The sequence below is a fragment of the Callithrix jacchus genome, chromosome 13, assembly GCF_049354715.1.
Source record: "Callithrix jacchus isolate 240 chromosome 13, calJac240_pri, whole genome shotgun sequence".
Lineage (NCBI taxonomy): Eukaryota > Metazoa > Chordata > Mammalia > Primates > Cebidae > Callithrix > Callithrix jacchus.
In genome coordinates, this window is record NC_133514.1 from 54,963,348 (window position 1) to 54,985,270 (window position 21,923).

The 21,923-nt window shown below is 38.2% G+C and overlaps 1 protein-coding gene and 1 long non-coding RNA gene across 35 annotated transcripts in view; one reads left to right on the top strand and one right to left on the bottom strand.

Moving 5' to 3' along the window:
* PTPRM (protein tyrosine phosphatase receptor type M) overlaps positions 1 to 21,923 on the bottom strand; it is an 866,690-nt gene that overhangs the window by 269,027 nt on the left and 575,740 nt on the right. For 16 of the 34 annotated variants that reach the window (XM_078347757.1, XM_054243975.2, XM_054243973.2 and 13 more), the window contains one exon: positions 17,522 to 17,596. The exons of the other annotated variants lie outside the window; for them this stretch is intronic. In XM_078347757.1, the coding sequence (XP_078203883.1) occupies positions 17,522 to 17,596 (75 nt within the window). The remainder of the gene's footprint in view (positions 1 to 17,521; positions 17,597 to 21,923) is intronic. 34 annotated transcript variants of the gene reach the window in all.
* LOC118146646 (uncharacterized) lies at positions 589 to 6,644 on the top strand. The gene is made up of 3 exons (XR_004732487.3): positions 589 to 748; positions 3,234 to 3,387; positions 4,000 to 6,644. It is a non-coding gene; the product is annotated as an uncharacterized LOC118146646 (long non-coding RNA).

The following is a 21,923-nucleotide window of genomic DNA, read 5'->3' on the forward strand; positions in this document are numbered from 1 at the left end:
TGACAGGGACAGACTGTGAAAGGAGCAGATTTGGAAGGGTGGGTGGAAAGACCAAGAGTTTAGTTTTGGACCAATGAGGTTTGAGACACTAGACATCCAAAAGAGATAGCAAGTAGGCACTTGGATGGATATACAGGGGAGAGACCCGGGTGTAGAACATAAATTTGGGGTTGTCATAAAAATATGGTGATTACAGTCATAAGTCAGCCTGGGAGCACTTAGCAAGTGAGCAGGAGAAACAAGGGTGCGTCAAGGAGGACAGAAATCAGCCAGGTGGAGGAGGAGGAGGAGGAGGAGGAGGAGGAGGAGGAGGAGGAGGAGGAGGAGGAGGAGGAGGAGGTCCAGGTGAATACAGACACAAGGAACATCCACACGGAGCAGCCAGAGAGGATGAAAGGAATCATCAGACAGTCTTTTACTTCTTAAGATGGAAGAAATGACAGCATCTCTGAATGTGAATGCTAATGATACAACAAAGAGGGGAAGTTGATGATGCAGGAGGGAAAGGAGCTGCCTGCTGGAGGGAAGCCCTTGCAGAGGCGGGAGGTGGGACCAGCACACAGAACCAGGAGGGCTGATGTCTCACCCAGAAGAACAGCGGAAAGTCATACATGCAGCAGCACACAGGCTCTCAGGGGAGCAATTGTGCTGGTCTGGGAGAGGAGCATCTGAACGGTTTCTTCTGGTGGCTTCATTTTCCCAGGGAAAAATGAAGCAAGATGAGAGGACACTGGGGACCAGAGTGGAGGTATGAGAAATCTGAGGCCAAGAAGTGTTGAAGTTGTCTAGAAGAGGGAAGGGAGGGATGTCCCAGGATGGGCATGGGTGGGATTTGACAGTAGCTGTCTAGGAGTTCTAAGGACACAGAAAATAGGATTGGACAGACTGGGAAGGGGGCTAAGACAGGCCAGTGAGAGTAATACTCATGACCTCAGGCCAACGGTGAGGGTGGGAAGTAGGGCTGTGGGTGTATCCAGGAGCATGCGGAGTGCTGGGCCCTCTCTTTACTCCTCCTAGCTAGGATAAAGAAGGGGAAGAGGAGAAAAAAAACAAACAAATGGTAGGGAGTGATCCCTACTCAGACTTACATCCCAAAGGTGGGGAGGGGAGTGACCATTGGTCAGATCAGAGATACAGAAGCATCCCTGCAACACTCAGATGTTCCCTTTAAATATAAGGCATGCAGCTGTGGACGCAGGCTAGGCGGTCCTGTTCATATGCTGTAGCTAATCTCGGCTTCCACAGCCTCCGAATTAACAACCCCTTATTTAGTACGTTTTGTGCTTGAGGTACTGGAACCAGGCTCTGCAAGGGAATTAGAGTTGAGTCTGAGCCTCTTGCTTCAGGGAGTTGACCACAGCAAACAAGGCAAGAAGCCTTAAGTGTCAGAGGTGAGCTAGAAAGCCCAGCTGCCAAGAGTGGAGGGAGATGAGGAAGGGCTCCTTGTCAGAGGCTGCAACAGTGAAGGGCTAGAAGGAGAGGGAGGGTTTCAAGGCTGGATGGGAAGAGTGCCTTTTAAACCAGAACAAAGGGGCCTCTACTAGGGTCACACACTAGCTTCATGAGCAGGATCTGGGGAGGGGCTGGGAGTGTTTTGGGAGAGGGTTTGGAACTGAAGCTTTATGGTGGGATGGGTACTGCTCACTGGGTATGACAGCCTGGACTAAATTTAATAAATAACCACAAAGAATAACAGGGTGGTGCCTTGAAACCAACTGGGCAGCAATATACAGGCTCACTGTAGAAGGGAGGGGAAGGAAGTCGGGAAGCCATGGGGAAGTTACTGCCCCACCCAAGCCCCGAGCCTCCTGAACTGGAGGGTGGCTGAAATGAGCAGGACACAAGACACTCACAGAGGTACAGTCAGCTGTGTACAGGGGACAACACCCACAATGGCTCTGGGACTACATGGCCAGCCTCCTGCTGGGGCTGTGTGTTGGGTTCAATGTCTGAATTGAACCTGAAAAACCCCATTCACACAACATGCAAAAGGTTTCAGTGGCAAACCAAATACCACAATGTCACTCTTGGTATTTGGGGGAGAAAGAGAAAAAAAGGGGCTAAGGACAGTAACAACAGGAACTGCTGAAAAGAAACGCTGAGGAGATTGAAAAATCTTAAGAGATGAGATAGGGAGAAGAGCTAAAAGAAGAAAATAAAATGGAAGCAGTGGAAATATGTAAAAATATTGTTTCTTCAAGTGTGTTTCAAAGAGCACTGGTCCCAAAAGTTACTCTAAAATTTAAATTGAGTACGTAATCACTTTGTGCTAGCATTTTTATGACTTTTATGGAGTAGAGACTCTATTTTAATTAATTTACATTTGTGTGTGTGCGTGTGTGTGTGTGTGTGTGTGTGTGAACCTATGCCAAGGTAAATTTCTATACTTTCTCTTAAAAATAGCAACATCCTTGTTTTAAAGATCATTGTGAGACAGTTCATTCAGGTCTTGCTGCCCAGAGAAGTAAAATCCCTTGCAGCCTTGTTGAGTTTTTTTTCAGCTGTTCCTTCTTTACTTTATACATAATCACAAACACCTCCTAGATTTTTCATTTAAATTACATATCATTGTTTTTCTTCTGGGAATGTGAAGTCAATCATACTCCTGGAATAATCTACAATCACACTTGTGTATCCTTTGTAACCTGATTGTGCTTTTGAATTTATAACGCTTCCTCTGTCCCTAATTTCCACTGTAGGGCAAACATACAAGTAATAATCAGAAACAGAATTTTTCGTATAAAACTGTGATACTGGATTCTTTGATATATACCTCTCTAAAAAAAAATCAATCTACTTTTTTATTTTTATCCTAATTTCATGACAGTTACTGCTCTCATTTATTGACTGGCTGACACCTATGGAAAAGATGATCTATCAGAGCCTTATTACTTACCATCTGGATACTAAACGTCCACGAGAATTATTACTGTTCTTACTATTTTGATGAAATAGTTTTATTTTTTCCATTTGAATTTCTCATATCATTATCAAGTAATAAAATAGGGAAACAAATTGTCAATAATAAGTTATCAATTATTATTGTGTGCACTTTGAACATAAAGTGAATAATCAAGAAAGGAAGTGGGGGTGGCTGATTCTGAAATAGATGATTCTTGAGGATGACATAATTCAAAATGGAAGTTTCCAACCGTTCACTTGAAACTAAACTCTGAAGGAATTAAGATGGAAACCTACAGTCCCTCAAATTTTCTTCTGGATTTGTATTTTAGGTCGTAGTCTAGATCTTATGTTTACCTCTTCACATTTTTTTCCTGTGGGAGAAAGGATCACCACAGCTTCCTGCACAAAGCAGTTGCTGTTTGCAAAAGCCCCTTAGAACTTTTCCTGTTGCCTGAAATTTGTCATTCACCATCTCATCAAAAAGTAAGTATACCTAGTCTATTCTGTATGCTTGCTAGAAGTATCAGTATTTCTGAGGTTCAAAAAATGTAGAGCCTAACAAATTGCATGAGATGTATGACATGTCTTTCACCGGGCCTAAGAGCTACACACACAAAAGGTGGCCTTTTAGAATTGTGATGAGGACTCAGAGTCTTAAGAGAGAGTGAAAGTCATGTACTCTCCAGACTCTCATTTAGTAAACACACAATATCTCCTCAAGTAATAAAGGGCTTTAATAAATATGGCTTATATTAATTGTAGCATTCTGTTTAGTATATTCGAGAACATAGGGTCTCCAATCACAGGAAGTTTAAAACTCAGGCTGGGCCAAAGAATCATTTGGAGAGCTTTTGAAACACGCAGATGGCTGGGTTCCCCATGGATTCTGGATCAAAGGTCTGAGGTAGGACCTGGGAATTTATTTAACACCTTTGGGGATTCCCTACACAACATAAAGAAAAACCCCACTCTAGAACCATGGCTCCAAATTATGAGTGGGGAAGTTTTTCAGACTATGGCAAAAGGAGAAAAAAAATGTAATTGTGTTACCATTTTTAAAACATCTCCTGATATAATAATATCTTACTTTCTCAGCGATCCAATTTCCATCATTGCACTATTTGAAAAGATCCTTTTATACAATGAAGAGGCCAGCCTGGTGGAATCTAATCCTAGTTTATAACTAGCCACAGTATGTAGAGATTGGAAGACACTGTGAATTGTAAAGGAATTTAACATGTATTGATCAACTGCCTGAGGCTACTAAATTAGATAGGAAGGAAGAAAGCTAACCTTTTTGAAGACCTACTTTATATGCTGGGTACCTTATATACTTTTTATTTAATATTATTCCATGAAGTTTAATTAATAACATTCTACAAATGAGGAAACTGAAGCAACAGAAGCCATCAGGATAAACAGCTTGTCCTAACCTCAGTGAAAGAGAAGGGATGGGGCTACACTCCGAACCGTGTCTGACTGTGAAGGCTACTCCTATTTCATTGCACTACAGTGTCCCCCAATATAATACAGAAAACTCGAGTGATTATTGCTCATGCTATGGAATACAAGATTCAAGTTTAAAGTGATCTTGGTCAGTTGTAAAGAGGAGAGCCTAACAAAATAATGGAAAAGAAAAGTGCAGAACAACGCAATAAAGAACTAGTAATTCTGAAAGAAAAACAAGAGGACAAAGGACTTCCTGGCCAAAGTGCAGAAAAGAAAGATCTGGTAATATGATCAATACAATTCTGAAATGTACTAGAGTAATGGCATGCACATAATCCTGAAGCATGATATACTAGTCATCATGTGGATGATGAAAAGGAATCAGAGCAAACAAACATAAATGATTGACAAGGCAGAAAAGAAGGACCACAAAGGAGAAAAGGTACCTGCCACTGGAGCTTCCCAAGAGTAAGGATCCTTTCTAAACATAAAAGAAAATAATAATAAATAAAATAAAAATAAAAATGAAAACCAAAGAAAGGATCCTTTCTTATCACCTTTGCTGTTTAGTGATTAACAGTCTCTTTAACACGGTGGGCACTTGACAAGCCTTCACTGAATGGATATTGTAAAAGATGCAGGAAGTATTTGTAAAGACAACAATAGCCATGAGAGGTATGTGTACAGATGGAGAAAAATATTTTTGAACATATAAACTTAAAAGCAGGAGTTCAAGTTCTTAAAGAGAAATGCTGAGAGAGGCTTTCCCCTGTCTATGCACAATGTAGTCAGTCAGTATTCAATAAAAGAGCAAGTAAATGAATTTTGGTTGTATTCAGTTCATAAAACGGGAATAAATTACAAAGGAGGTTTATTCTGCCCTTGGGTTAAAGAAGAGTCACCTGGCACGAGACAGGTTAGTTATTACTGTCCTTCCCAATCTCTAACAAGTCTAAAAATGCTTTATTTTTCTTTTCTTCATCTTTTCTTCATTCTCACTGCCATGACCCTGGTCTATTTCTCTTCTGGACTTTTATACCTGACTCAAAGTAGGCACCTTAGCTAGTGTCTTTGACATACTGCAGCCATATTGATCATCCAATCAAGTCACTCTTTCATTAAAAAAAACAAAACCCAAGAGCTTCTAAATGATAATTTCAAAAGGCCTTCCGTGAGATAACTCCAACTGCCTTTCCTAATATTATACCACTCTTCTTTCTGAAATACACCAAATGGAAATGCCCAATTTCCCCATACCCTCAATATTTCCCTTCTCAAGGCCTTTGTTCCTGCTGCGTAGGAGCTTTCCCTACTCAATTTGAGTAGGTTCAAATCATTCTACCCATCTTCAAAGGCTACACATCCCAAATACTGCTCCTAATTGCTTTGCAGAAAAGTATTCTCTCTCCTCCTGAACTTCTAGGGCACCTTGCTTCACCCTTCTTGCACAGAACTTACTATTTTCAACCTTGAATTCAGTTATTTAGGTAAATCCTTTATGTCATATACTAAACATAAATTCCTTAAAATTAGTCTTACTCAACTTTGTGGCTCTCACATGACATGGCTCATATCTTTTCATGTGTCCACAGTACATGTGACAGCATGTTTGCTGAATCAAAGATCTCTCAGGATGAAGCTCACTTTTTTCCTGTCTTTCTCATTTGTACTCTTTTTTTCTATTTAAAATCCTTAGACATTGGGCAATGGGCATGATGGGAAACAAAAAGGAGGAAGAAGTAGAAGTGAAAAATAAAGAAAGACAACAAGAAATATTTCATGGTCTCTCCTCCACAGATTTCCAATATTTATAGACGGTTTATTAAGAAAGGCCTCCGTGGCTGCCTTTGGATAATCTTACATGAGCAAAAAGACAACATGCTAAGAAAGAAGGAAGATGTCTGAACATGAGCTTCACTGACGATGCCAAGAGATGGCCAATGCAGAAAAGATGGATTTTTCTTAGTATGGTGATGACTGATGAAAGTCTACTGTGGTTTGAATGTCTTCTCCAAAATTCATGTTGCAAATTTAGTTGCCATTGTAATAGTCAGCATTAAGAGGTGGAGCCCTTAAGAGGTGACTAAATCGTGAGGTCAGAGTTCTCATGAGTGGATTACTGTTGTTATTGTGGGAGTGGGTTTCTGATTGAGTTTGGTCTAATTTCTGCTCTGTCTTATGTGCTTGCTCTGCCTTCTGTCATGAGACGACCCTACCAAATACCAGCACAATGCTCTTGGACTTCCTGGTCTCCAGAACCATGAGTCAAATAAACTTTTATTGTTTATAAATGACCCAATTTGTGGTATTCTGTTATAGCAGCAGGAAAGAGACTAAGACAAAATCCTTACCAGAAAATTTGCTGGCCAAAGTTTCAGCAATGATAAAAAGAGACTAACAGAAATTCAGAGCATGGAAAGAAATACGAGTGGCAAAATGTATTTTCAGCACTCAAAGCTGTGAAATACATATCCATCAATGAGTAGAAAGCTAACTGGGTACATATCAGAGAGACATGAGTGAGTATAAGTTATAAACTCAGTACTTGTAATTAAATATAGGTCATTTGTCATGATCCTATGGAATTTGTTTTAGAAATCTTTAAACTAGCCAAAATTTCTGCTGTATAGTCATTACAATGGTCTGAGGCTCTTCAGAATATAAAAAAACAGAGAAATGTCTAATAAGATGCTAGTAGGATTCAAACTATTAAAAGTAATTTTACATAATAAAATGGCTATTGCATTCCTATGAGCATTTTCTGACTTCGTTACTCACAGAAGGCAGAAATACAAATAATTCCCATCATTAACCCCTTAAATTGGCTAAAAGACACATGTAACTCACTTTGATGTGGTCTTTACCTATGTGCATGTATGTGCATTTGTACATAAACATATACCAATAGCTAAAGAAATTATTCAGACATGTAAGGACAACCCAATGAATTGGTAGTTCAATCACAAAGACTTTTGTTTGGTATCATGTTAACTGTGAAGAGATATAACATACAATCCTGAGTAAAAAAGACAAAATTAAATCACTGTAAGGACAACACCTATACCAAATCTCAGACAAAAGTTGGCATGCCAGTATGTGTTTTGACTGAGAGCTCTAACTTGAATATACTATAATTAATAATAAGCCATAATTAGTAAGTGCATCGTTAGCAACACCAATAAGTAAATTACACATATTAAATTGAACATCAATTACACTGCTCAACTGATGCATTGCTTGGATATTTACTAGAGTAAATGGAAAAGCTCATCAGAGATACTGATCAATATGCTAAGCAGATGCCATTTATTAACTCTAGGCAGGTGCCAAGTTTATTTTCAAATAATTTCTCAGAGATACTTATTCCTTTAAACAGGAAAACAGCATGTTGAAGAAAATTCATGGCTAAGACCTACTTCTAAGTAAGGCCTCTCATTCCCTTACAAATAACTTTCTATTTATCTACTTTCATACCTAGTATCTGAAAGGTATGAAGCTTATTACATGATGTAATCTATAATCCATATTAATAGAGTTCTATTAGAGTACATCCCCTCATGCTCTCTTGAGAACTGATGTTGCTAAAGGATAAACATAAAGAAAGGCGTTCTCATTTAAACTAAGGATACTGAGGGACAAGGAAACCTCCAATAGCCAAGAAAGGGAGCCTGGTGTTCTATTCAGTGTGCTGGGTGGCAGGGAAGTACAAGATAGGTTTTGCTCTGTTTTGGGCTATTACTACTTGAAATAAAATAGCTGTATTTGAAAATGTAGTAACTTTTTTCACCAGCATCACCAACACCAGCATTGGTTGTCATTGCCAACAGCAAGATAACAGCCCAAGTCATGCTGATGCTCTTATATCCCAAAGACAGGTAAATGGAAAATATCATCAGTGGGAGATTCATTACAGGTCTTCACATGTGATAGAATAATAAAGTCTCTCTCTTGCTTTGATGCTCTTGGAAACCACAGCATCCACATGGTGTTCATGCACATAATACCTTACATACCATCAAGAAATCCATTTGTTTTTCCAGAGGTTCAATTTTGAACATCTCCGAAGAGCTCCAGTGATAACTTGGAATTGGCAGTGGCCTGTATTAATTATTGAGTCATCTTGAAAGCCTCATGGGCCATAAGACAATCCTATATTAGAGTAACAACAACAAAGCCACACAAGACACACCAGAACTGCTATTTCTACTGCCTTACCTTGGAGCCAGCTTTGTGCTCTACTCTACGTATGTTTTTGCACTTGATGTCTCACCATTATGAGGTAAAGAAATAGTATGCTCCCTGTTTTAAAGATATGAAAGCTGAGATGTTGAGAGATCAAGAGATTTGCCCAAGAAGCCTGGACTTGAAGCCGCTACTTGCTGTGTACATGTTTTCTAAACTGTGTGCATTGGGTCCCAGAGTTCCTATGTGAACTTTACTTTTAAAATCACAGTCAGGGAAACTGTTAAGTCCGCATTCCTATGTAACATATTGGAAAACTGCCTGAGGAAGTGGGCCATGTGGGTTTGAAAATGATCTGGAGTCTATCCCTGAGGGACACTTTCCCATCATCTGTACCAGTAGGGACAGGAGAAAAAATGAATTCCAGCAGGAAGCTCAGCTTTATCCTAAGTGGCCCACTGCAAGCTTGACATTTTTTTTTAAGACTTTTGATCTCTCTAATAAAGCATGCAAATGTTGCATTTTATTCCACAATACATTAATTTTTGACAATAAAAGCTTTTGCATTATTTACATTAAGGAAAGTGATGCTCTCAGAAGAGGCACCATGCCCTGCAGCTTCATGGAGCCCTGGCTTTCCAGCCAACAAGCATTTGAGATGGGACAGCAGCTGGACAAGGGCTCTTGCTCAACAGTTCAACCATGGAGAGTGACCTCTCTGGCCCTCTTCCTAAGGACAATCTTCCCAGACAGAGGTTATTTAAAGAATATAGGGTAGCTAAGCTGGAAAAGCCTTGACTTGAGAATCAGAAATGAGAGCCAAATACAAGATCCCCTCACATTAAAAACAACAATGGCAATTCTAAGAGTAGAAAAGCAGTATGTGCATGTTGCAGCTTGGAGAGGCAGGCAATATTTTTAGCATGGTAGAATCTTACAAGTTAATTTTATTTATTTATTTTTTTCTTTTTGAGACAGAGTTTCACTCTTGTTGCCCAGGCTGGAGTGCAATAATGCAATCTTGGCTCACAGAAACCTCTGCCTCCCAGGTTCAAGTGATTCTCCTGCCTTAGCCTCCCAAGTAGCTGGGATTACAGGCATGCACCACCATGCCCGGCTAATTTTGTATTTTCAGTAGAGACGGGGTTTCTCCATGTTGGTCAGTCTGGTCTCAAACTCCCGACCTCAGGTGATCCACCCACCTTGGCCTCCCAAAATGCTGGGATTACAGCTGTGAGCTTTCGAGCCTGACCAGAAGTTAATTTTTAAAAGACTTTAGGCCTCACTCTCAGCCTACTGAAGACATGGAAGAACATGTTTCAACATTAATGCTGCTGAAAAGGCAAATGAAGTGCACCTTGCTCTAAGGACTGTGCTTTTTCCCCTTTCATTCACTGGCCCGAATGCTCCTTTGATTCTTTGACAAGGTTGGTGGAAGTATTTAAAACAAGAATCCTTTCTTCCAAAAGGGGTGTTGTTTATTCTAAATGTATCCTTGATACTTTCTCCATCTGTTGCCTCCTCTACATCCTGCTGTCTTATGATGATGAAAAATATTCTGACTTCTTTCCCATTCTGAATGGATCTAATATATTGGATCACAACCATAAATATTTTCAAATAATTCTCACAAGTACTAGACATTTTATAATAATTTTAATCTTAAAGTGTTTATTTATAAGACAGCCTAAATCCAAAGTCAACCACATTAATCACATAGCAGTATAACAAAGCCCTTTGCCTACAGATGCTAATGGACATCACTGGGATCTTTAGACTTAAAGCTGTCAGACTGAATTTTGGTTCCTTGCATTTTAAATTGTAACAATAATTTTCTAAAATAAAAGAATGAAAATCAAAATATCACAGTTGGTGTCTATTAACAGTATAGATGGTGAACAGCAACTATGTGTCTAGTTAGTTACTGGAGTAAAGAGAAAGAACTAGTGACACATGCTGCCATTCAGTTTTGATAAATACTTAAGAAACATTCAGGCCTTTCTCATTTGTATTATTATCAAGAATAAACTGGTTGAATTTTACTTAAAAATTGAAATATTTCCTTATCCAAAAGGTAAGAACAATTTAACTATCAATATAAAATCTTTCATGCAAAAATCTTCAAGTGTTTTCTTGAATCTACAAGTACTTTCTTTTTCACAGTATTTTGTATCTTCTACCAAACTCTTGGCTAATTTTGATTTCAAAACTTTCCTTTCAGTGTTCTTTTTAGATATTCAAATTAATATCAAAATTAAAAGGTAGGTTTCCTAAAATATAATATTTCAATACATGTTATTGAAGCCAGAAAGCTCTATGTCTGAAGCAAACAAAAGGCAGTATAAAATATTGTTTTGTTTTCCTTTATCACACTGCTGATAGAAAGGAAAAACACAAAACAATATCAAAAAATTAAACTGTTCTTATACATTGAAAATATTTTACAGAGAAATCATTGGTGTGAGGTGCAGTGGTTCACACCTGTAATCCCAGCACTTTGAAAGGCCATGGCGGGCGGATAACAAGATCGGGAGTTCAAGACCAGCCTGACCAACATGGTGAAACTCCATCTCTACTAAATATACAAAAATTAACCAAGTGTGGTGGTACACGGCTATAGTTTCAGCTACTCAGGAGGTTGAGGCGGGAGAATCACTTGAACCTGGGAGACAAGAGGTTTCAGTAAGCTGAGATCATACCACTGCACTCTAGCCTGGACAACAAGAGCAAGACTCCATCTAAAAAAACAAAATCTTAAGTTTACAAAATAAAAATGGAAAACATTGGGAGGTCAAGGCAGGCAGATCACAAGGTCAGGAGTTTGAGACCATCCTGGCCAACAAGGTGAAACCCCATCTCTACTAAAAATACAAAAAGTAGCTGGGCATGGTGGTGCATGCCTTATTCCCAGCTACTCCGGAGGTTAAGGCAGGAGAATCACTTGAACCTGGGAGGCAGAAGTTGCAGTGAGCCGAGATTGTGCCACTGCACTCCAGTCTGGGAGACAGAGTGAGACTTTGTCTCAAAAACTAGTAATAATAATAATAGATAAACATGGAAAACAATTTCAGTGCAACATATAGATTTTAAAATACATTATTTCTGAAATCAAATACTTGACATTTGACTCAATATTTCATCCAAAAAAATGTCAAGAAAAAAGGGACAGCATCCCTCCTGGTATGCCTGTATCCTCTTACCATTTTTTTTTTTGTAGCTATACTGTTTTATAGATGAAACTGCCACAGCAAAATGACAAATATAACACATAAAAGAACAAAAAAGGGCAATAAATCAACAGTGACACTATAGCCCATTAAAATGCAGTCAGCTGGTATTGCAGTAAGAATAAAATTTTACCCTTATTTTACATTCTTTCTAGCTAGAGAGGAAATTTCAGAATCCTTAAGCAGCCCTTGAAAGAGAGGCTGAAAATCCAACCAAATTCTCCTCATGCCAACCCTTTATATTAACTTCCATAGCCAAAACACACAGCACATATCCCCCTCTGCCATTTAATATGAAATGCCCGTAACAGTGTACATGAATTGTTAATCATCTGTATTTACAGAATACTGCATGGCAAAAAATAAGATACTAGTTAGTTGGAAAATGGTAGTTTTAAATTAGCCACTACTTTCAATCAGTTGGTTATCTGCTTAAATGAAGAGTTTAGTCATTTTTCATTTACAAAGGAACCTAAAAAAGGCATTTTATTCCCTCAATTTTTATCCAAAATTTTCTCAAAAATTAAATTGAAGCTTCTGACACTAAAAATGACTCTGGTATCATATAAATAGTATGGGATAGTATGTTTTCAAGTGCAACTGAGTATGTGTTAACTTAGTTCATTACCCACTTTCCATTATTACAAATAGTTTAAGATGTTGGTAAGCTCATGGAAGTGGAGCATTTTATTGTACTGTTACACAGCTGGACTCTGAGTACTGTTCATATTCCAAGCACTGAGTGCCAGGCTGAAGAAAGTTTAAAGATACATAAAATATGGCCCCTGGAAGGGATTCTAAGCATTCCTGTGCTATGGTGACCCTGTCCCTTAAGTTCCCTAGCATGTGCTCCACCACGCTGGCTGCAGCTGATCCATTCCCCGTGACCAGGATTTACTGTATTAATTTCCTGGCTTTTAGCTCTTCTATTCACATCTGCTTACTCTGTTCCTTTTTTTCAAGTGTGTTGGACAGTATTCATTTCTTACAGTTTTACTTCCATTTCTTATAGTTTTACTTCTTTTGGCCATTTTCATCTCTTCTCCAATGTTTCTAGTGTGGCTGGAGTATACAGTGCAAACCTGATCCTGTCTGCCCTCCAGAAACACTTCAACTGCTTCCCACTGATCCTGGGATCAAGACCAGAGTCCTTAATGTAAGGTACATGGACACAGTTGGCCTTGATCTTCCTGTACAACCTTACTGCTCACCCTACATATTCTTTTTGCTCTCTGTTCTCCAGCCATGATGAGCTTTCTGAAATTATTCATATGTGACCATGCTTCAACGCACCACAGGACATTTGTACCTGCTTTCCTGCTATTGACTAAGCTAACGTTCAGTGAACAATCCCACCATCTTCAGTCCATACACTATCCTCCTTGCTACTCAATGTGGCTAAGATCTGATCAGTTATATCTTCATCTTACAAATAGAGAACTTTGGGTCCACAGAAGGACAGACATTATCTACCTGCATCTTAGCTCTGCCATAGCTTACTGCAGATAAAGAAGAGTTAGGATGTGAGGTGGGGTCTGATGGATGGGAAGTAGAGAAGTGGACAGACACAGCAAGCAGAGTAGGAGGAAAACAGATAATATTGGTGGGTGTGGGTGGGCCATTCTCTTTAAAAATCAATTAACATTCAATCTTTTTTTTTTATGGCTCTTGCCGAAAGAAATGGCTGACTGAAATTATGCTTTTATAAGTAGGTTGAAAAAACACGGGTTTATTTTATTTGCAGCGGTAAAGTTTATTAAATTCATGTATACATATAAAATACCTATTTTGCGATTTTTCATAAAGTAACATAAAATCAGTCAAAAGAAGACAAAATAAACCAATTTCAAAATATTCCTTCCCTCAATCAAAATGTGTTTGAAATTTACTCACAATAATAAATGAAAGCTAAAAAATACCTAGAAATAAATTTAGTAAGAAAGGTCATCAACTGTTATTCATTCAGTCATTCAGTAAACAATCTGAAAATTTGAAACATCTTCTGGTGCCTGCAAGGTATACTGGGAATGAGACAGACAGACAGACAAAGCTGTTTTATGCTTTTGTGAGTTGAAACACCTAGGGTTTGTTTGCAATGGAAAGGTCTGATGACTTAAAAATATATATAGCATTCTCCGCATCATGTCAGAGTTGGCTGGGTTATTAAATTATAAACAAAGGTATCTTAATTTAAAATAAATATATGTATAAAAAAGTTTTAAAAGGGAAATTCATAGCATGAATAGCTTTCTATTTTCTTCCCAACTCATTTCTGTAGTATGAACAGTGAATCACAAGATAAATGGAAGAAAGATACTAGGGGCATTTCCAATTTCTAGAACTTTCTCTGTGTGTACTCCTTAGAGTAGGATTTCTGAGGTAGACAGAACTTTCATTCCAATCAGACATTCCACTTCCCTTTACTATATCCTAAATCTAGTTAGTAACTTAACAAAACATTTTTTTTAAACTGTGGATAACAACTCATTAATGGGAAATGAAATCAATTTAGAAGGTAGCAACCATAATATTTTTAAAAAGTGAAAAAGAATAATGTGGAACAGAATACAAAAATCAAGGTATATCTTATGTATGCAGTGAGTATGTTGGAAGTACAGTTCTAAAAGTTTTTGTTGCATTTAAACTTACATGTATGTATATGTGTATATACAGTACTGGGTGATGATGTATTTCTTATCATTCATTGGGGTCAAGAAGTTTAAGCAGCACTCCCTAGTCCAATGACAGGACTGCTCATGAAATGTCCTAGCATTCCACAAACTCCTTCTTTGGAACCCTCCTGACATCTGGGCCATTCAAGGAACTCAGTCAAGAAATATTTATGAGCACTTTTTTTTTGAGACAGAGTTTCACTCTGTCACCCAGGCTGGAGTGCAGTGGCTCGATTTCAGCTCACTGCAACCTCTGCCTCCTGGGTTCAAGCGATTCTCCTGCCTCAGCCTCCTGAGTAGCTATCATGCCTGGCACAGTCCTAGGTGCTGAGGTCAGATCACCAGGGTTCTTGTTTTCTTTGGTGTTAGACAAGCGAGGGAGGGCCCACCCAAACCAAGGGAAACCTAACAAGCAAGCACTGCATACCAGTACAAAAGGGAGAGCAAGGTGAAGGACTCATGATCTCACAAAAGCTTCCCAGTGCAAGCACAGCATCAAATAGGATTTGCAGGGGCAAGATATCAGACAAGTTAAAACAAAATGAACAAAAAAGAGCTGAAGGCACTTCAGAGCGTATACCTCCTGTATCTTCTATTGCTTCTGGGAGGGACAGGATTGATCTATTAAACACAACTGTTCAGTGGGTCACATATATAAAACATTTGGAGCTATCCCACTGACCATTTCCTAAGCTGTTTACCATAGTGAGAGATGGTTTGAAATACAGGTCTTTTGGTTCTCATGAGTTATAAAACTGCTGTCTTTTCTTAGATTTGCTAAATGATAAGTATGATACTAATTTTTCACTCATCTGAGTATGCACATATGTAGGTTTTGGGGTTATTAATGCAACTGTACTTGATGCCAGGGTGTCTAGGCAACCATACAAAGTAAAACTCCTGGAAAGAGTCGATCCATACGTGGCACATATAAGGTACTCAATAAATGTCAAATAAATGATTGAATGAATTAAGTCTCAGACTTGCAGTCTGACTTATGAATAAATCCCTTAAAAAAGACAGTGTTACTGCTATCAAAGTTGATGGCTGATGCAAATGGAAAATGCAAAAGAAATATTACTTGAGTGTGAATTTATCTGGGTAAGATTAAACATCATTAAAACAGGCAGTAAATACTGAAGTAAGAACAAGAGTAGTTTTTTACTAGTTTTTGAGGCTTATTCTGATACTCCATCATTTTAATCCCTAATAAACCAAAGTAAATGAGGTAGATCACCTGTAGCCCTTAAAAGGAATGGCAGCCACACGCCGCAGCTGTGTGTGTGTCCTTCAGACTAGCTCCAAAATAATGACACTCACTGGTCTGAATGCCTTATGATATGGGCTGCTTTATGAAGTATCTTCTCAATCAGGCAAGTTTTAAAGTGAAAGCTATATTCAGAAGTGTCATTTATTTCATATTCCTAGTAAGCAACATGCTTCATTTGAAGTTAGTGGATTACAGGTAAAGCTTGGGAAAAGGACTACTGATTTATATTTTGTAAGTACTTGTTTTATGAAGGTGGGTACAACCCATTTTTAACAATGTACTGATGAGTCTGCTGCCAGCTCAGACATAATGTGTGGTCACAGTTGCTGAAGGATCTCAATAACCTTCAAGATGGACTCCTAAGCCTATGTAGAGTGCCATAGGCCAGTCCTGAAATGTAAAGGTTTTAGAGGGGAGGACTTATGTTAAGAAAGACACAGTCCCTCAAGGATTTTTACTCATAGGAAGAACAGTTCAGAAGTCCAGGAGAAGGAATAGTCTGTAACAAGTAGAACTTTAATCAGGAAAAGAAATATCCTTAAAAGAAACGTGAAGGCAAGGGAAACAGAACTGTCAATAAATTGATAGCTTTTTGGCCATGAAATAGAGAACTGAAAATACATACAGAATTCCAGTGGAGAAGGAAATAGAATTATTCCACATTTCTTTACCTTATAACATCAGTCTATAATTTTCCTGAGGCTTAGTTTGCTTCATTGTCCAAAATAATAAGTTCACAACTTAAACATTTATAATTTCTTACCATGAGTTAAGCTTTACCATTTTCTTAAATGTTAGGGAACGTTGCCTAGTTTCACACACAAAAAACAATTGCTGGAGTGAAAATTATATAGAAAATAATTTTGTGCTTCTTACTTGGCTTTCATCAGGCCTAGACTGTACACAGGTGCTTCTGAAACCAGAATTTTGAGTCCTGTGCATGTAATTATGTTAGAAATCTTGACAATGACTTGCTTTTGTTGCAGCAAAAAAGTTTGTCTTCTGGAGTTCACTAACTACTCACCTTCAATGTGAAGTAATTTACCGGACTCTCTTCCTATATGAATGTATAGAGATGTTATAAGGCTTTAGACCTAAGAGTGAACAAGCTAATTTCTCTTGGTATAAAGAAGTAAAGTTCAACTCTATGACTCTAAGCCATTCAATTTTCATAAACTTTCCTAAATTATTCAAAGCATTTGACTTGCAGATATGCCACTGTATGATTTATATAAATGCTGTGCTTTAAAACAAGGATCTATAAGAAATGCAATCAGCTCTGCAACTATTGCAGGTACGTGCAAAGCTGTTAGAACACTGTCACCCTAAACACCTTGGAGGGCTTCATTTAATAACACTGGCAGCCAGGACTGTGTATAGCTAAATGTATGTGCAAACTAGACCACGCAAGGTAAAAAATAAACCTTTTATACTCTTAAATCTCAACACCATTTTAGACTAATTTGGAAAACTAGTAATAGATCTTTACATATTTTGTTGGAAACGCTGTTTGATGTTATTGCTATTTCAAGTCCAGCAAATTTCATTTCTATATAACAGTAGGCTAGAAAGAAACATACCAACAGACCAAACACACAATGAAAACATGCAGTGGAGTTGTACTTAATGCATGGATATAAATGTGCACACAGAAGAGGCCAAGCATGTCACTTAATTTAATACAAGCAAAGGTCTGTACCAAGGATCTGAAACACTATAAACAGGCCTTAAGCAAAAGGAAATGTAGAGGGGAAACAAAGCTGAGAAAAATGAGCAGGAAATGGGCAAGATGACTCATCTATACTTGAACATCTGACCTGTTAGTTGGCCGTCGCCTGCAGCGGGGGCGATGCGAATGTAAGGTGTTGTAAGCTGAGTCACGATTATCGCAGCTAAGGCAAAGGAGGATTTCCAGGTCAGCATGCATGAGGGAAAAAAAAGCCAGACTGAAGCTAGGCTAGCAAGAAGAATCCCCATCAGTATATCAAATCGTCTCAACTTTGTTCTAACAACAACAAAAAGAAAAGGAAAAGAAGAAAAAAAAACATAGCAAGGTGTTGAATATTCTGAATTCTTTTTCCTTAAACAAGCTCTAGTCAGGCAGCTGGATTTCTAACTATGACACAGTTGCAAGCTTTGGCTGAGATCTTAGATAGATCAACTGAAGAAGAAAAAAAGGAAAACAAAACCAAAAACGGTCACCCAGATAAAGCTGAATACTGAGTAGTGTTTCCAATTGAAATTGAGTGTGGTGCTTAAAGATTCATTGTTAATTCTGGTGATTCAAACTTTAGGCTTTTAGAACATATTAGGTTATTTAACATTCTATTGTTGAAGTCACAATATTTTCTTTTTTTGCTAAATCACCTTTGTAAAGAATATTATACTGTTTTACTAAAAACATTTTTAGGTAGAGAAATTTCTCTGTTAACTAAATTTCATGCAGATTTCCATTTAGAAACTTTATTTTTTCACTTTAAGAGAAGAAAAAATATGCATCTCAAAGTATTGGTTAAAAAAGAATAGAAACTATGAATTGCCTTTGCTACAGTTAACATGGCTAACATGTGAACAGAGAAATGATTGAGTCTTGACGCAGACCAGGCTGGCTTCTCAGTTTGCCTGCACAGCTCAGCAGTTATGTTTAAGTGGTTAACATTAATGACACACAGATACTAAAAAAAAAAAAAGAAAATTAAAACATCAGTTCTAACATGATACAGCTGGAAAATGATGCGAAGAAAAAAGTATTGGAAAATTAAGGACAGGCTTACATGAAAGATTACTAATTTACACGGAACAGCCTGGGTACTATTAGAAATGTGGCAGCGAGTAATGAAAATAGATCATCTACCATCTGCAGACAATTAAACCCAACATTGCTGCTGCATACTATTTTGAAATATCCCTCTGCACCATGCAAGCAGTGCTGCTTACAACTAGACAACTGCAGCAAATGAGTTAAAAATGGTGCAACAGTCTTTCACACATTACTAATGAAAATGTTCTAGTTTTGCTAAGTGATATTAACAAACTGACAGTTTGGTCAGAGACCCAGACAGCTCCCAATGCTTTAATGCATTAGAAAGATAATTTTCTTGATAGGACATATTATGCAATTTTGAATACTAATATAATAAGCTGTACACAGTAAAATATTATTTCTAAGATTGTTACAGAGTTGGTACCAATTCCAAGTTTTATATACATAACATTTCTGTTTGGTCATAGACTACTGTTGCTTCAACTAATATTCCTGTGCAGTCCTGCATTATCTGTAGGAGAGTCCGACCTGTTCTCCTTTTGAGAAAAATGAAATTGTTTTACAGAAAGATAGAGCAGGCCAGTTGTCATGGCTTACAGCAGTAATCCCAGCACTTTGGGAGGCAGATCCCAAATCCCAGCACCTTGGGAGGCGGATCCCTTAAGCTCAGGAGTTAGAGACCAAATGAGTAACATGGTGAAACCCCATCTCTAAAAAAAAAATACAAAAATTAGTCTGGCATGGTGGCTTGTGCCTGTAGTCCCAGCTACTCGGGAGGCTGAGGCAGGAGTATTGCTTGAACACAGGAGGCAGAGGTTGCAGTAGTAAGCCGAGATCATGCCACTGCACTCCAGCCTGAGCAACAGAGGAAGACACTGTCTCAAAAAGAAGAAAGAAAAGAAAAGAAGAAGAAGAAAAAGAAAGAAAGAGAAAGAAGGAAGGAAGGAAGGAAGGAAGGAAGGAAGGAAGGAAGGAAGGAAGGAAGGAAGGAAGGAAAAGAAAGAAAGAAAGAAAGAAAGAAAGAAAGAAAGAAAGAAAGAAAGAAAGAAAGAAAGAAAGAAAGAAAGAAAGGAAGGAAGGAAAGAAAGGGGGCCGGGCGCGGTGGCTCACGCCTGTAATCCCAGCACTTTGGGAGGCCGAGGCGGGTGGATCACGAGGTCAAGAGATCGAGACCATCCTGGTCAACATGATGAAACCTGGTCTCTACTAAAAATACAAAAAATTAGCTGGGCATGGTGGCGCGTGCCTGTAATCCCAGCTACTCAGGAGGCTGAGGCAGGAGAATTGCCTGAACCCAGGAGGCGGAGGTTGCAGTGAGCCGAGATCGCGCCATTGCACTCCAGCCTGGGTAACAAGAGAGAAACTCAGTAAAAAAAAAAAAAAAAGAAAGAAAGAAAAGAAAGAGGGAGGGAGGGAGAGAAGGAAGGAAGGGAGGGAGGGAGGGAAGAGGGAGGGAGGGAAGGAAGAGAGGGAATTATGCTATACATTATCTTCAAATGGGCCAGGAGGCCCACCACCTGCTTTTCCAAATAAAGTTTTATTGGAACACATGTTTTATTGTTTATGTATCGCCTACGGCTGCTCTTGCCCAGCAAGAGAAGAGCTGAGTAGTTGTGACACAGACCATATGGCCTACGAGGCCTCAAATATTTATTATGTGGTCCTTAACATAAAAAGTTTACTTCTAACTTAAAATATTAATAAAAATTATAAAAGAATTATCACTAAGCTTGGAGATATTCCCTTTTATAATGAAAAAAGATAAAGAATTTATCAGCTCCAGGTATTGTCTCCAAAGTATATGATTGGAATAAAGACAGAATTTCCAATCGTATACTTTGGAGAAAATATCTGGTGCTGATAAATGTAAGGTCCCTGTGGAACAGACTTCTAAACGGTCAGGTACGTGCAGTGGGATCTTCTGGAATTTGCTGAGTCAGCATTTACTTGTCTACATTTCGCATGACTCCTTAAAAGATGAATTTGGATCAAGGAAATTTGGAAAGCAAAGGTGTTTTGGGTTTCTTTTCTTTAGGAACTTCTCAGGGGGCCTTAATATACTCATGATGTACATTATAAAGACTATTTCAGGTCATGAAAAAAGTACATTTTCTCTATAAAATGCTGAATGATGAATGTTAATGTTCCTATTTCTAAATCCAAAGTGTAAATAACAGCAGATTAGCATATACCAGTGGTCTTGCTATATAATTTGTTTTCTCATGTATAGAATATGAGTAATTAAAAGGACTCTTAATTAGCTTTACATCTCAACAGACGTTCTTTTCAGTTCTTTTATCAGTGCCCTTTCATTCTGTACCATTATGGTCTACAAAGGATGGTATTTCATTGAACAAAACAGTGAACAGAGAAATAGTCTGTAGAAACTTCTCAAAAAGCTTAGTAATTAAAAAAAGGAACATTCAAATTTCTGAATATAGAATTATATCAGAACAATGGAAATCCTTCAAAGTTTCATCAAGGTCTTCCAAGAAGGCATATTAACATTCCATTACAAATTTAATTTAAATAAAATGCTAAACTTACAAAAACAGTCAAATGAATACTTTTTTTCATGAAAAATTTCCTTAGAATATAACATTAAAAATGGTTTGTTTTCTTTCTGTTTAAGGCTTATAGTCTAACTTCTCTAATAGTTTTGAAAAAGGAATTTAGCATATATTTACGTGAAATTTTTGTTTTGATTTCTAGCTAGATAAAGGTGTCCAATCTTTTGATTTCCTTGGGTCACACTGGAAGAAGGAAGTGTGTTGAGCCACACATAAAATATACTAACACTAACAACAGCCAATGAGCTTTAAAAAGAATGTCCATGCATAAATCTCCAACTTATTTATTTTTTTGAGATGGAATGTCACTCTGTCATCCAGTCCGGAATGCAATGATGCAAACTCAGCTCACTTCAACCTCTGCCTCCTAGGCTCAAGTGATTTTCCTGCCTCAGCCTCCCGAAGAGCTGGGATTAAAGGCATCTGCCACTGGCTAATTTTTGTATTTTTAATATAGACAGGGTTTCACCATGTTGGCCAGGCTGGTCTCGAACTCCTGACCTCAGATAATCCTCCTGCGTCGGCCTCCCAAAGTGCTGGGATTATAGGCATGAGCCACCATGCCCAGCCAAATCTCATAATGTTTTAAGAAAGCTTAAAAATTTGTGTTGGGCAGCATTCAAAGCCATCTGGGGCTGCATGTTGCCCATGGGTCATGGGTTGTATAAGCCTTAGCTAGACAACAGCCAAATAACAACAAGGAGAGGACTGAATTAATATGCATGACTGCTCCCCATATACCAAACCCCCCCAAAACCCCTAAGCACTTTTATAAACCTAAAATCTTCAAAATTTAGACATTTATGCATTAATTTAAAATATTTAAGTATCTATAGTTGGAAGTCTTGGAGATTACACCTAATGTACAGGAGGCACACAAATAAT